This window comes from Aptenodytes forsteri, unplaced genomic scaffold (assembly GCF_000699145.1).
Source record: "Aptenodytes forsteri isolate BGI_AS27 unplaced genomic scaffold, ASM69914v1 Scaffold54, whole genome shotgun sequence".
Lineage (NCBI taxonomy): Eukaryota > Metazoa > Chordata > Aves > Sphenisciformes > Spheniscidae > Aptenodytes > Aptenodytes forsteri.
The window spans coordinates 6,658,803-6,674,072 of NW_008796044.1; the positions used below are offsets into that span (position 1 = coordinate 6,658,803).

General features: G+C 38.1%; 1 protein-coding gene across 1 annotated transcript in view; it reads left to right on the forward strand.

The window, feature by feature from the left end:
- The window catches only part of FBXO38 (F-box protein 38), a 22,816-nt gene extending 10,093 nt beyond the window's left edge, over nucleotides 1-12,723 (forward strand). The window contains exons 14-21 of the mRNA XM_009285730.2: nucleotides 1,253-1,972; nucleotides 5,066-5,166; nucleotides 6,837-6,939; nucleotides 8,020-8,186; nucleotides 9,321-9,466; nucleotides 10,297-10,400; nucleotides 10,668-10,781; nucleotides 12,085-12,723. Coding sequence (XP_009284005.1) covers nucleotides 1,253-1,972; nucleotides 5,066-5,166; nucleotides 6,837-6,939; nucleotides 8,020-8,186; nucleotides 9,321-9,466; nucleotides 10,297-10,400; nucleotides 10,668-10,781; nucleotides 12,085-12,263 — 1,634 coding nt within the window. The 3' untranslated portion in view covers nucleotides 12,264-12,723. The remainder of the gene's footprint in view (nucleotides 1-1,252; nucleotides 1,973-5,065; nucleotides 5,167-6,836; nucleotides 6,940-8,019; nucleotides 8,187-9,320; nucleotides 9,467-10,296; nucleotides 10,401-10,667; nucleotides 10,782-12,084) is intronic.
- Nucleotides 12,724-15,270: the final 2,547 nt, after the last annotated feature.

Below are 15,270 nucleotides of genomic sequence, written 5' to 3' on the forward strand. Positions count from 1 at the left end.
CGCGCGTGTGTGTGTATTTTTATTATTATTAGTAGTAGTAGTAGTAGTATATATATTATTATGACTCATTCAGAGTCAGAGGCCTAGAGCTTCATGGTAGTATGACAATTATAGAGAGACATAGAAAAGGACATTCCCTGTCTTTTGAGTTTACAGCTATAAGCTGCACATCTGTGGCTCCAAGTCCTGGGTCCGATGCCATATGACGTAGGGCCTTTCCAGCAACAGAGGTGACATGCTATTTCCTGTAGTTTGTATTCTAAGTGAAGTAGTTTCATATGTACACAAGAAAGGAGGAAGTTGAAGTTGAATTTAATCTATAAGTAATTGACAGATGAAGTACATACGGTATTAAGCCTTAATGAATATTTAGCTAAGCAGTTAACATAAAAATCCTGCATTGTGAAGAACTGAGAAATGTACTGGTCTAGTACTGGTTTAATTTCTGCAAAGCCTGGGACATATCAAAGCTGTAATGGATCAAGTATCTTCTTATTGTAACTAGCATACTCCCTACACATCCACAAGACTGGTAGTTTCAACTTGGAAATCTGTAGAGTGCTGTGCTTATAGTGCAGATGTCAGTTCTGGTTTGAGGGTTGAAATAACCTGCATTTGGAGACAATTTGCATAAACTTTTGTAGTGCCAATAATGGTTTTTCGGGCTTGGTTTAGTGTAATTAGCTGAGAGGATTAAGACAGTAGACATTAAGTTCCAATTGCGATTTGTACACCATTTGCTATGGTTTTTTATTCATCTGTAAAGTGAGACTACTGTTACCTATTGACACAGCTTTCCATACCCAGGATTGGGGGGAGCTAAGGTTTGCTATTGAAAGCATAAACTTTAGTCCTATCTATGTTACTATTTAATTCCCCAGATTTATTCTTCGTATTTAAGAAAACAGAAGCCTATTATCAGTGTTTTTCATGGGTTTGTGCTTTGGCCTTTTTAACCAGTTAGCTGCTTTGTGAAAATGTTAGCCTCTCTGGCAAAGATGTATCTCATTTACTGACAAACACTCCAGCACATCACTACAAAAATAGCTGCAAGACATTACAGAGATTCAGCAACTGCTAGAAATACTATTAATTCCCAAAACATGTGAATAGCAGCATGGTCCTGACAAGATTTGTCACTGGCCGCTAGGCTGCCTTCTGTTTTAAGTAGTCTCTAACAGAGTAGCACTTAGCATTTATTTAAACTGTGTATTAGGTTGTCTCACTATTCTCTCTTGCTTAACTCTTCCAGTGAGCGGTAAAGGCAAGACACCACTGCGGAAGAGATGTAGTGCCAGCCAAGTGGGCCAGACAAAGCAGTTCCGTACCGAGGAAAGCAGCTGTGAGAAAGGTTGTCAAGTAACAAGTGAGCAGATTAAAGCAGACATGAAAGCAGCAAGTGACATGCCTGAAAGGAACAAAAGCAAAGATTCTTACCCAGGTTGCAGTAATGCTACAGGATCAACGGGAACATCCAGCTCCTGCAGTGCTGTTTCTCCTAGCCCTGACTGTGCACAGACAGCTAATAGCCACTCCGCTGGCACCAGTCCAGCAACTGGAGATGAATCCAGGCAGTGTGTCTGCTCGCCTTGTAAAAGTGAAGGTTCCGCTGAGAGAGAGACCGAGGAGAGCTCTGTTTGTTCCAGGTGTTCCTGCTACAAGCCACAGGACGCACAACAGAGGACTAGTGGATGTTGCGATGGGGATTGCCCATCCACGAGTGGAGCATGCAGGAATGGACCAAATAGCGCTGGGTCAGATTTTGCACTTAGGACTCCGCCAAACTGTGGGCCTCTAGGAGAGACAAGTGATGAGAGGACTAGTGGGAGTGCCTGTGGGCCTGCCAGTGAGGAGGAGAGCATGGGCTCCCAGCGAAGGAGCTGTGAGTTGGAGTATAAAGAAGACTATCCTCGCCGACCACTAACAAGAGCTAGAAGCAAGCTGTCCCATGTCCCTCTGGTGTCAGAGTCAGGTATGACCTATATGTATATGTTAATTTCTGAGTAAACTACTGTGCTGGCATGAGACAGTATTGAACAACAGCAACACCCATAGATAATACTGAAGTTAAACGTGAAGTTTATTGGTTAATAACTTAAAACTGAGTGGTTTGTCAAAGGGACAGAACAGGACAGAACATTTCTGTTCTGATGGAACAGAAATGGCTGACTTCACTCCCATAGCTAGGTAAAATAACAGATCTCTGTGAAAGAGTGCCAGTGACTTTTTTCTCCATGCACGTATTTCTGTATGTGTTATCCATACATACTAAACAGTGTGTGATTTACTCATTTGAAAACCAAATGCAACTTCTTTTGACAGCTTCTCTCTTCCTGTGAAGGCTGTTACTCATTGAAACATAAGACTGTCTCCCCCATTAAAATTCTCCCTTTAAAAGGAAGAAGACAGCAGGTACGCTCAGATCTTAGCAAGAAGGCAAAAGTTAATAACTGATACTTTATCAGCCAATAAAGAAAGCCCCAATTATTATTGAGCCAAGCTTGTGCACCTGCAGATTGGATTCTACTTCCAAGTGTGTAAGGCATGGTGATCAAACTCGTTGAAAATTGTCTTTTTATTAAATAGGTTCATGCTTCACATCATGTAAAACAAACAAAACAACAAAATAAAAACAAAGTCCTGAAGGGCTGGAATAAAGCCAGAAGTGTTGGGAGAAAAGAATAGATGTGAGAGGGGAACTTGCTGTTTCTTCCAAATATACTTGCTTTCCAAAGTAATCATCTTAGTCTGGCATAGCACGCTTTATAATTACCTCATATATCCAGGATTCTTTGCTGAGAATATCTGGCAAGTAAAATGAAAGTGAAAAATGAAATGTGCTAGTTACTGAACTGTATACGTTGGAGGTAGAAAAGATTGATAGCAAATTTGTCTCTCTGTTACATGGAATGATTCAAACACAGTATGTCCTTGTGTCTTTCCAGTTTATCTTAACGTTCCCAAGTGTTAACAAAACCTAAATCACCTAGGATATTGTCCTGTGGCTAGATGCATCTCAGATTGAAGAAATGATCTTGCTATTAAATTTAAAAGGTCTGTTTTCTACCTTGCTCCATTATGACTAGTAACTAGTCTACAAAAATCAAAAGAAAGTATTTCCTCTCTATCCTCATCCATTACCAAAACATGAAGTGAAGTCAGTCGGATCTAAGTATCAGATTAGGGTATCTTTCTGAAAGTATCTCTGTTTTCATGTTTCAGTTGTTAGTCAGAAAAAAGATCTGTTCTGCTTATGGAGAAAAATGTCTCAGTATTTCCTATATTTAGTTCTGACTGTTGTAAGCTGTTTTCCCAACTCCATACAATTATGTGTTTGTCTTTATGCACTTATTTTCCTCTTTGAAGCATCAGATATTAGCTGATGCTTGAGGCAGAATATGAGACTTGATGTGTCATTTTTATCTTTTAAATCTGTATTTAATGCATAGGACAGTGAGGCTTCTTCTGCCTGGCTGTTACAGTGCTTTTCTTCACTAGGACAGGATATACAACTCATTAGAGTATAACCTGAAGATGCTTTGTTACAGAGTTGGAAATGTTTTTCCATAAATAGTCTAAAAATGTGCCTTGACTATGACTGCTTTCTATTAGTCTAGCATAAATGACATTGTGGTTTTCAGCTTCTGTAACAAACCTGTTTGATAGTAGAAGTATTTTTTTTTCCCCCTTAAATTATTTACTCATATTAAACAGTGGAACAAGTCAAATATTAAAGACGGTGACATTTTAAAAGCATTATCACCACAGACCAGCTGGCTAAAGGATGACTCAAATGTGTAACTTTGATTTTTACTTTAGTAAAAATGTAGGCCACACTTTTTCTTGTAATAAATGGATTTTTTTAAACTTGTTTTAGTTTGCATTTGTAGTGAAGCAAGCTTTTCACATTTTAAAATACATGTTATGTTAAAACTTCTGTAAAGATTTCTTGACCTTGGGCTGCACCTTGAACAATTCAACACAAAATTGGAAAGTTTTTCCTATAATATAGCTAGGAAGCATTTCACTATCTGTAGATACTCTAGGAACTGTCAAAAAAATTCCCTGGGGATGATGATTCATGGGTGCCACAAGTTGAGTACTTAACATAACATCTTTCAACCTGTGGATGCCCTAAAGCAGTAGCCTGAATTCTGGAGCTCATAGGCCCACTGAATGTCACATGTTAATTAATAGTTTACATGTATTGGTGGAATTTGATGATGTTAAGTAGGAAAAGAGATATTTTTTAATGTTAATGGTAGTATAGCATGGAGCAATTCGTATATAGTCTCTAATATTTTGCACTTCTATCTTGATTGTGAATCTTTGTGAACATGCCGCATATTTTAACAAAAAAGTCAAAGGAAACTTAACGTTAGTAAAATAATTTCTCGTTTTGGTCTGTTAATCACAGAAAACTAATTCTAGGGCATTTTTTTCTCTTACTGTAGGAAGTAAGGGTGGTCATCTATCATCATTTCTTTTCAAAGCCTCATCTTTTAAATCAAGCAGGAATTTGATGTCACTGGTGCATGAAATGGAGTAAGAAGCAGCTTGGGAACATCAAAGTATTTTATACCTGGGCATCCTTTGCAGTATTAGGAAAAACTTAGTGACAGTTACGAAGAGCAGACTTTCAAGTAGTTTGAGATTATTTCTACTATTTAAAACATTAAAGCTATTTTTGGTTCTTGTATTTGTCAAGAATGTTCCGTTTGCTGTAGAGAACCAAGTGTAACCTAACAATTCATCTTCTGTTCTTTTCTTGGCTCCGTATCTTTCTGTGATGTTGAACTTGTAGGTTCAGCATTCCTGTGTTTTCATCTACAAACAGCCCACCCCCCTGGCCCAAGTTACTTAGTATGAATGATTGTGAGCAACAAACCTGAAAGTGGTTTTTGTGCAAGGAAGAGAGATATAGTTGTTTTCAAGCCAGACAGGTATTTTAATCTGCTTTTGTAAGAAATGTATGTTCTTATTGAATGTTTTCAGCTAGGGAATGGCTCTATTGTTCTCCTAAAATGTAAACAGAGGAAAGATTTTTCTGGTTTTCTGTTTCCAGAGGTGGCCAAGCCAAAGCCACGGCAAACTACAAAGCGGAAAAGGACAGCTGACAAGTCCACAAGTACAAGTGACCCAGTTATTGAAGATGATCATGTTCAAGTAAGGTCTTTTTCCTCACCTGCTACAGGTTTATCAGCTGGGGATGCTCATGAACAGTGATGGAATTATACAAGCTTGTCTTCCGTGTAGAACCAGATGAGTTACAACTGATGTTGCTGCTTTCCTTGGTCTTCACTTATATACAGGAAATTTCTGTGTTAGGTGCAGTGACTGGCTTGAGAAGAGGAAAGTATAAGCTAAAGCCAAACTTGAAGTTTGTCAGATGCTCATGGCTATAGTGCTGCATGAAGTCCTGCCTTCCCACAGTGTCCTTCTTGATTTGCAGGGGAAAAAAATTTTTCTCTGGCATTTAATTTTGAAACGACGGCATAGGCTACTGCTGCTAAAAGAAACATGGGATATGTAATTACCTCTGGACACAGCAACTCAGCTGTTACTTTGCAGGCTGGAGGTTTTCTTAGTATATAAATAACATGAGTTAATTCTTCTGCAGTGAAGATCAGTCATGGAAGGAGAAATCGCAAGGTCTGGCTTACTGTATTGGGGCTGTTTACCCAAGGCTAATATTCTAGCTGAGCATGAGATTGCTTCAGAGGGTGACTGAACAGCTAACTTAAGCTTCTCTTCTGAGTTCTGCTATAGAGAAACCTGCCTGCGTTTATTTTCCCCTTTCTGTCCAGTGAAGAACTTAGCCTCACTAATTTAAGATAGCTTTTGTGAATATGTCCCATAATATTTTTCTGGTTACTAGGATGCATTAAAGCTTTTGTGATTAGCATAAAAGATATTTTTGGGTGCATGACTGATTTTTCTTAAAATATGCCATTTTGAAAGAACAATTGTGATTTTTAAATTTTTTTTAACTATCTGTGGTTACAAGGAACAGCTTAAATTGCTGGAACTGAAAGAACCCATTGCAGAATGCTTCTTTTTTCTCTTCATATGTGTTTACTTTGTTTTAATAGAACTCTGTTTAGTCTTCGTTGTATAATTGGTCAACTTCATCCTTGGGCTGCTAAATTTTGCTAGAATTTTTAGTGATAAAACTTTGAAAAATTCAGATAAAAAACCAAAAAGATCCTTTCTTATTACATTCTCCCTGTGCTCATGCTATTGGAAATGATTCTGCTTACGTGTTTCTTGACCTTGATGCGTGCTTTATTTTTCTAACACTGCTAGTGGACATAGAGGATTAAATAAGCTATGTGTATCATTTTCAACCCTCCGTGTGGGGTTTTCCTCTGAGATAGCGCTGGTAAAGTACATTGGTATGGGAAGTTCAAACCATGATTCTCTGCCATACCTTCTTTCTGTGTTTAAACAAGAGTTACTGTCCAGAATTGCCATTTTTGTCATCGTGGTTGAAAAATATAAATTGAATAGTAGAGGGTTTGAATTTCCTAACAGATGATACTTAGGATTTCTGATAGAAATTGTGCTTTCTGATATGACTCCTCTTTTAAGCTTGTGAAGTTTTTCTTTTGTGTTTTGTGATGTTGCTGATCAGCAGGAAGTCTTTTTTTCTCATTGCCACCAGTAGCCTATTCGTCTCAAATACCATTGCAAACAGAAGCTGTATTATATTGATTAGTATCCAGTTAATATCCTTCTGTATCTGGCAGTATCTTTTAAAATGCAGTTCATTTTAATTTTTTCCTTTGTTTTTACCCTGTCATAGATTATTTCTTTTTGTAAAAAATTTTCACCAGGTACTGACTTTGAAATCCAAAAACCTCGTTGGAATCACCTTGACCAATTGTGGAATAACAGATTTGGTACTGAAGGACTGCCCCAAAATGATGTTCATACATGGTATGTAGTTAATGTCATGTGTACCTCCTCCATCTGGCATGATTAGAAATTTCTGAGAGAATTAAAGTCAGTCCACTGCTTATTTTGTATTCATCAGCTGCTTTGCTACAAGTCAGGCTGATGCTTACAACACCAAATATTACTGCTTCTCAATTTGAATGCCTCTTTCGTTATAAGTCAGGTTTAATAAAGGTTAGGTTTAATAAAGGTATAACAGGTTTAATAAAGATTAATATCTGAAAATCAACAGATGAAATTATATGACAGTTAGGAGGATGAGATGTTTATTGAAGAGCAATAATACAATAACTGGAAGTTGATGAAATGAGTTTCAGAGTACCTTGTTTTTTCTCTCATTTTTTCCTGCTTCCATAGATTATTTAGCTGACATGATGATACTTTCCTCCCTGATACAATAAAAATTTGTTTTAAATTATGGCATTTAAGCTGCATTAGATTCACATGCCAGGGTGTGTGACTAGTCCTGTATCGAAGCATTGGGTCATTTATTGTTTTCTGCAACATCTACACTAAATAACATGTTTTCTTTGGAAATTGGGTATCTCTACATAGCAGAGAATGAAGAAATTATTTATTTATTTATTCCAGAATACTTCTCAGAACATACATTAATTTTTAACTAAATTTTCATTGCATGAGCAAGGTTACTAGAAATGAAATAGCTTTATTTTACATCCTGTGGCTTCACAATACTCTACATTTGATCTGATTTTGAAGTCAGTGGTTTTCAATTGTGGCAGTCCACAGACCGTTTCCAGGAGGCTTTGTGAAAGGAAACAAAGGGAGAAAAAGGTTATTGTTAGATTAAATTTGACATGGCCTTTTAAAAGGACTCTTCTTATAAGTTCACAAATTAAAAGTTTGATCATAATGTGGAAGAAATGAAGAGCTATTCTATTTCTTCAATATGCTTAAGTTGCCAGCTATCCAAACCATTTCATAAATTATCTGTTACTTACATTACTTATTTTCCTTCTTTTGAAACAGTCAGCTTTGAAAATCTCTGACAGGAGGCTCCTAAGGTCTTTTCTCATAATAATTTTGTTTGCTTATTTATAGCTACAAGGTGCCGTGTATTGAAACACTTAAAAGTAGAAAATGCACCAGTTGTCAATCGGTTTGACTACGCCCAGTGCAAGAAGTTAAACATGGATCAGGTTCTGGATCAGATTCTCAGGATGCCACCGGAAAGAAACCGGATCATTTATCTTCGTCCAATGCAGCAGGTACACAACCAACTTTCATTTAATTATGAACAGATCTGAAGTTCTGCCTGTATTCTTTCACCACTCTTGGCTTCATTTCTTTTTCAATTAATGCAAGAAATGTAACACAACTCTGAGAAACTTGTTTATTAAAACTTTATCCCATCAAGGCTTTTATTGCAGAATCTGGAACTTGGATGATACTGAATTTTAAGCCTTAATGTTACCATCTCCAATATTTATTGCATTAGAAGATACTGTAAAAAATCATGATGCATTGAATTCATTCCAAACTGAATAACTAAGAGTAACTGTAAGAACCTAGATGCTACTAAGTCAGCTTGTAGTTACGTATAAGCAGAAGCATGACATAGGCATAGGTATCTGAAATCTATGTCCTATTAGATTTAGTAACAGCAGTTAGTGTTTTGAATACTATGTTGCTGAAAGCTGCATCCACTTTTGATGCTAAACAGTGTTGCAAGACATTTGTGGTACTGGCAGCCACCCTTTCCTGCCCCAGATTACGTGTCAGAGATGTAAGCACTGACACTTAGTTGTTGAGGTCATTTGACAAGTAAATAAGAGAGCTTAATTTAAGATCCGGAATGTTTTTTCAACCTTATTACTTTAACGACAGCATTCTGTATTATACTGTGATGCTGCTTGTCTCATGCAAAGTAATGCTTTTTCTAGCTCAGTTTGCCTGACCAATGAGGGAAGGCTGATTTGATGTAAAAGCCAGCTTTTCTTTGAAACCGGATCTCTTGCTTTAGCTCTTAGAGGACAGTGGTAAGACTATTAGGAAAAAAACAACCCCTCCCCCCAAACCGGAGGCAAATTCTGAGAAAGTGAATGTAGTTTGGGCCATTAGGTAATTTTATGAAAGTTTACTTACATATTGGAGTTGTGAAACACATCAGAAAATAGACATTTCCCATCAAATTCCACTACTTGAGAAGATTCATTGGCAAAGCTGCACTAGGAAAGTTTTACTCCGCTTAATCGTGCATTTGATTATGTATGCTGTTAAAATATCTTTTCACTGGACATGTTCCCCCAGAATTTGGGGGATTTGATAGATGTCTGCTCTTGACTCTAAAATCACATCTCTCTGTTTCTCTTGGTTACAAGTCTGTTTGCTGCCTTTCACAGGTTGACACGTTGACTCTCGAGCAAAAGATATTTAGTGGCCCTTATCCATACCACATTTGCATAATTCATGAATTCAGTAACCCACCTAATGTCCGCAATAAGGTGCGCATTCGGAGCTGGATGGACACAATAGCAAATATCAACCAGTGAGTACTTGCCCTTCAGTAACTTTACAGAAAAGGTATTCAATCCTGATTCAGCAGCTACAGCTTCAGTCAAGCTGTAGACTTGCTGTATTCTGTTAGCCAAATTAAAAAAAAAATAGTTTGTTGACTAGCGAAGGTTGAATTCTAGGTGGTGCTATGTAGAGTTTCAATGTCAAGATGTATCTAATACAAAACGTAGATTAAATAAGCCTAAACATATGAAAAATATTGTAGAATTCTCCAGTTCTATTCCATCCAGCAGTAATGGAATTGAACATTGAAGTAGTCAGGATGGCTGAGGAATATCTTCAAATCTGAAAACAAGTTTCTTTTATTAAAAAAGAGAAAGACTGGTTTACTCCAAGAAATAACATTAGTTTCTGGGGAAGATGATGTGCAATCAATAGCAGCTCCTTACTGACTAGCAAAAATTTCCAGCAGCAGGGAATTGTATACAGTGGCTCTCATCCAACTGTTTTAAACCAGTGTTTTTGTTGTCCTGGTTTTTCACTAAAATGACTAAGAGAACAAATTTACTTTTGAAGTTTTGTTTAGTTGCAGCTATGCTGGCTTGTGCCTTACAGATAGAAAGCTATGCTTAAGAGGTAGCTTAATTGGTTTCTCATCTAAACCGTACATATTCTCTGGTTACTCTCAAAAGCAAAGGGATTGCATACTGAGTTCGTGTGAGGGTCTTGGAAGAGTGTTTCTACGGATTCAGGCTCATTAAAGGAAAGGTTGTGTAATAGGATTTCCCGTTTGGTTTTTCTCCCTCCCACCTTCCCATTTCCTATCACTACTGGCTGTAATCTCTTCCTCCTCCTCTCTAGAGAGCTTATTAAATACGAGTTCTTCCCTGAAGCTACACGAACTGATGAAGACCTGAAGAAATACACTAAGTACCCTTGGGGACGAGATATTTACACTCTAGAAGGTGAGTGTTTATAGAGAGCTGAAAGCTGATGATCAGTCTTTTGCTAAGATAAGTAACTGCATCAAGTTACAAGAGACATGAATAATAATTCTTGTGAAGGAAGTGGAGGACCTTTGGCACAGAGTGGGGGAATTGAAGCGAGGAGGTGCTTTTCCTGCATTAGAGTGACCAATCTGTGTGATATCAGTGAAGTTTACTTGATGAAGAGTGCTGATGCTGCAGGAGTGACATTGTCCTCTTTGTATCCTCATCCTGTCTGTCTTCTAGGCATTGTGGATGGCGCCCCTTACTCCATGATTACTGACTTCCCATGGTTGAGATCACTGAGAACAGCAGAGCCAAACAGCTATGCTAGATACGATTTTGAAGATGATGAGAGAAGTGAGTAGTTTTTTTTGATGTGTTCAAAGAACTTTAACGTGTTGCTTGGTCCCAAGCTGACAATGCATTCCTTTATTTTTCAGTTTTTTAATTCTTATGCTGTTTTGGTAGACTATAAATAACTACTTGTAGCAGTATTGGGAGTTGGATGAGGAGCGGGTCCAGCAGAGGAGAGGGCCATAGTACTACAATAGTGTATCAGCCAGCTGGAGACCCCTAATACTGACAAAATCAGACAGCCAATCTGGTGCTTAGCCTAAAAATGTGATGGATTTGTCATATGAGTGCATTTAAAACACACACAAAACTAATGTTGTGATGTGTAGTCCCAGCAATTCATGTTCTGTGGAGTTTACTGGCATTACTGCTGAAAGCTCAGCTGGACTACTGCCTCTGGCTTTGAAAGGTTGTTAAGGTAGGCTGAAGAGAGTCCAGCAAAGAGAAGTGACTCACAGAAACTTGGGAGAAAAGAGGAAAGAACTGGACTTGAAAATTCTGGAACAGAGATGATGTGGGTTAGAGTTTAGAATGGATATACCTCTTTCTATTTAGGAGCTTGTCTTACAAAATATTATAGTGGGCAGTTCCTAGGGCTCAATTAAAAACCTTGCTTGGTAGCAGGGAAAAATACGTTCTTCCACTACTTAACTAGGAAAATCTTGGCATCTCCTTCATTAGAGGTATTTTTAATTGACATCGTTTTGGATATTCTTATCTAGCTCCAGTTCAAGGGATGAAGCTCAAGAGGATGAGGAAGAAATCTTTTTTGGCTGTACCTTTCTCTGATTTTTTTTTTAATTTATTTTTGTTTTATTTGAAACTGATTCATAGACTTAATGCTTGTAGTTCAGTATGTAGTCTGAATTATAAAAAATTGATATGTGTTTGATTTAAAGGAGTAATAAGATTAAACATGATGTTAAAGCCATAAAAAACGAAGAGAAGACTGCTGCTTTATCCTTAATTGCTCTCGTTTATAAAACATTTAAGTGATCACTGAAATGGATAACCTGAAAGCGTGTCAGATAAGTCTCGGAAGGCTTTATTATGTGCTGGGATTCCCTTCACTTGCAGACATATGGACTTTGCGTACATTAAATGAGTATTGGAGCTATTGAAAGGTTTAAACATGGGGAAGGCAGAATACCTTTTCTGCTTGAATAATATTCCTTAAACGTGGTTGCTCAATGGAAGATTTTTCTGTTTGCTTTGTTTTCTGAGACTGTCTCATTTAATGCAAAACAGATTTGCTCATGAATTTATAGGAAAGATTCTGGTTTTTATTCTTATGTGCCTTCCACAGCTACTATTTATGCACCGCGAAGGAAAGGACAATTGTCTGCAGACATCTGTATGGAAACAATAGGAGAAGAGATCTCTGAACTGCGCCAAATGAAAAAAGGTGTATTCCAACGTGTGGTGGCTATCTTCATCCATTACTGTGATGTCAACGGTGAACCGGTAGAGGATGATTACATTTGAGTGGATACCCTCCCTGACCTGTCATCTCTTCCTAAATTCTGATTGGCACTGCCGGCCAAGAAAGCAGGTGGATTCTTTCCGAATGCAAAGCATTTTCTTGAAACACATACTTTGCAGTTGCTCTCTCAGTTTGGAAAGGAGTATGTAGTAAATGTATAATGAAAAGTAAAAATTGTATACTAAGATTTGTACATAGAGGACACAAAAGAAAAACTTCCTAATACTGAGACTTTATTTCATATGTTTATACAATTTAATTTAAATTCCATTTTAATGAAGGCAAATAATTAGGAACAGGGAAGAATATTTGAATTTTTCAGCCCATACAATTCATAGCAGTATTTTTTTTTCTTATAAACAAAATCCCATTTGCTGTGTTCAAAAGAGTCATCAGAGTCTCTTTTAATCTGTGCCTTTTTCTTGAGCATTTAAGAGTCCAGTCTGAGTAAACCTGTTGAGCACAATCTTTGTGTCTTGTGTGCATTTTTCAAAGAGAGAGAATTACTCTACAGCTGTTGTAAAGAAGGCCAAAAGCAGAAAAAAAGTAGCGAAGTTGGTGATCTGTGGTAGTTTCTAAGTTCATTAAAAACATTTTTTTGGGGGGAAAGAAAAATCCCCACATTTAGCACCTTGGAAACAGAAGATATGTTCTAAAGTATTTTGTACCATTAAATTTCATTTTAATAGTGTATTTGACTCTGTAATATGAAAAATAAGTCGCTAATTGTTGGTTCCGCTCTCTTTAACATAAATCTGCACATACTAACTGGCTGAAAGCTGAATTTTCCCTTAAGACAGGCAGGAAAAGGGATGTGTAATTGCTTAGTTGTAGCTGTGTCAGTACAGGATCCATCTGACTCAAACAGTGAGCTTTCAGGCTGATTCATGCTCACTCATGAATGCAGGTTTTCCGTACAGTCAGTAAATACTGCTGCTCTTTGCCCCTGAATGCTTGTTTTTATTGTATATAGAAAATGCCTCTGGTTCCCACAGTATCCATAGGTGTTTTGTGTATATGTCCAGAATTTGCTGCAAGTCCAGTGTACAGGTATAAAAATGCACAAGTCGGTATTAAACTAGCTGGCTTGTGTGCTGTTAGTAATGTGCCCTGTGGGGGTGGGAGACCTCTTCAAGGCTAATTTGCTGTGCTGTGAAACAGTGTCTGCATGCCTACACAGCTGTGACTGCACAAATGCACCTTTAGATGTGCCATACGATCAACTATGGCCTGATCTATCGTTCATACTTTTTGAAAGTTGCAGAGTTACCAGCCTAACAAATGACAGTTTACTAACTTACTGTGGTAAAAGCTGTAGAGCAGATTAGTTTATACCACGATACAATTTTACACATTATTGTTAATGATTTTAATTCTTTGAACTTTGGTATAAATGTGACTAATGGGGATTTCTATGACGTTTAGCTCTGTCGAATTGAAGAGGCAAAACTGTTCAACACAGCAAAGCCAGTGTTAGTTCTCTCTGCACCTGTCCCTGTGTGGAAAGTCTTGAGGTAATGTGGAACTAGAAATATATTAGATAAGGGGAATAGAATGGTGCTTAATGGAAGTAGCAAGAGATTTGGTACAGCAGCATTTTCTCACGTGTGCTCTCTCTACTCTAACTGGAGGTGGAGTGCTAAATACCAGATAATGATGTGAATGCTGTTAAATTTGCTTTAATGCAGGATCAAAGTTAATGGTTTAGTTGTAACAAATATATTTAACCATAGATAATATATTCAGTGATATTCAGACAAAACGTAATCGTGACCCTTCCTAGAAGTGTTTCAAGTAATCTGAGTCATTGATTCAGTCATGTTTACCATTTTAATACAGCATGTACAGGAAAATGTTACTGCGTTTTTAGAGTATTGCACCAGATCTCTGTCTGGTATCTCTAACTTTAGCCTTTTGAAGAAGTATTTATACGAATAATGTACTTATTTATATTCAGTATTTCTTTCTTGCAGTAGTTTTAACCTCTTAAACATTACACCCATTTTATACATAGTGGTGATGTAGTGACTAAATTAATTGTGTCCATCTCATGAGAGCTCTGGGTGATTGAGATTGTATCTGGGATCTGGCCAGGGAACCTGCTCTCTTCACTAAGTTCGGTGTCTGAAATTGAGGAAAGGAGCAAAGGAGATGAAAAGAATTATTTTCCTGCTCAACCTTCGTTAGTGAAAAAAAAATAAAAAATTATTACTAGTACATGAACAGGTATAGTGCGTGTCAGCAGGAGCTGCTGTACAAACAATAATTTGCTTGCCAGTCTCTGGCTTCAGTGGTGTTCTGCTGGTGGCGAGCATACACACTCGGTACTGCATCAACTCCCACGTGAAAAGCTGTCCCAGTTGTAAGGGCTGAAAATGTCTTGATTTGTTTTCCACCGTGAAGAACAAAAAGTTGCAGTTGTCATTTGGGTTTCTGGTTTCTTCTTTTGTGGATCCTTGAGTCACTGCACTAGGGGATGTGTGTTTACAGTAAAGATTGCTCTGACATCAGCCCAGATTTGCTGATGGGGTGTGCAGTAGTCATGAGTGTTTTCTTTTGCAAGTTGTTCTTGATTTTGTCAACTGAAGAGGGTTAACTGCATCAAACGACTATCTGCAAGAGCAAGGGAACTGAAACCTGGTAACGAGCATGAACTTGATTCATAAACCCTTCGTTCATGTGCTAATCTGTCTCTGAGATTTTTACGTTACGCTAAATCTTTGCCCCTGGGGGTTACTTCTCCTTTGCAGGGCTCGGAACCTGACCGCTATCCGTATTTGAGCTCTCTAATCTGAATTTTTAAGATCGTTTGCCCGTCTGATCCAACTGAAAGGGTCGGATGGGTTTCACGCTCCTCTGCGCTGCGGCAGGGCTATGCAGCCCGTCGCTGCTTGGCTTGTTTGGCAACGACTGGGCGAGAACGTCAGGTCGCGACGTGCCCCGGGGCTCACGGCCGCCGAGGTTTGGGCGCCCGCGGCTCTTCAGCGCCGGCTCGGGGCGGACGGCGCG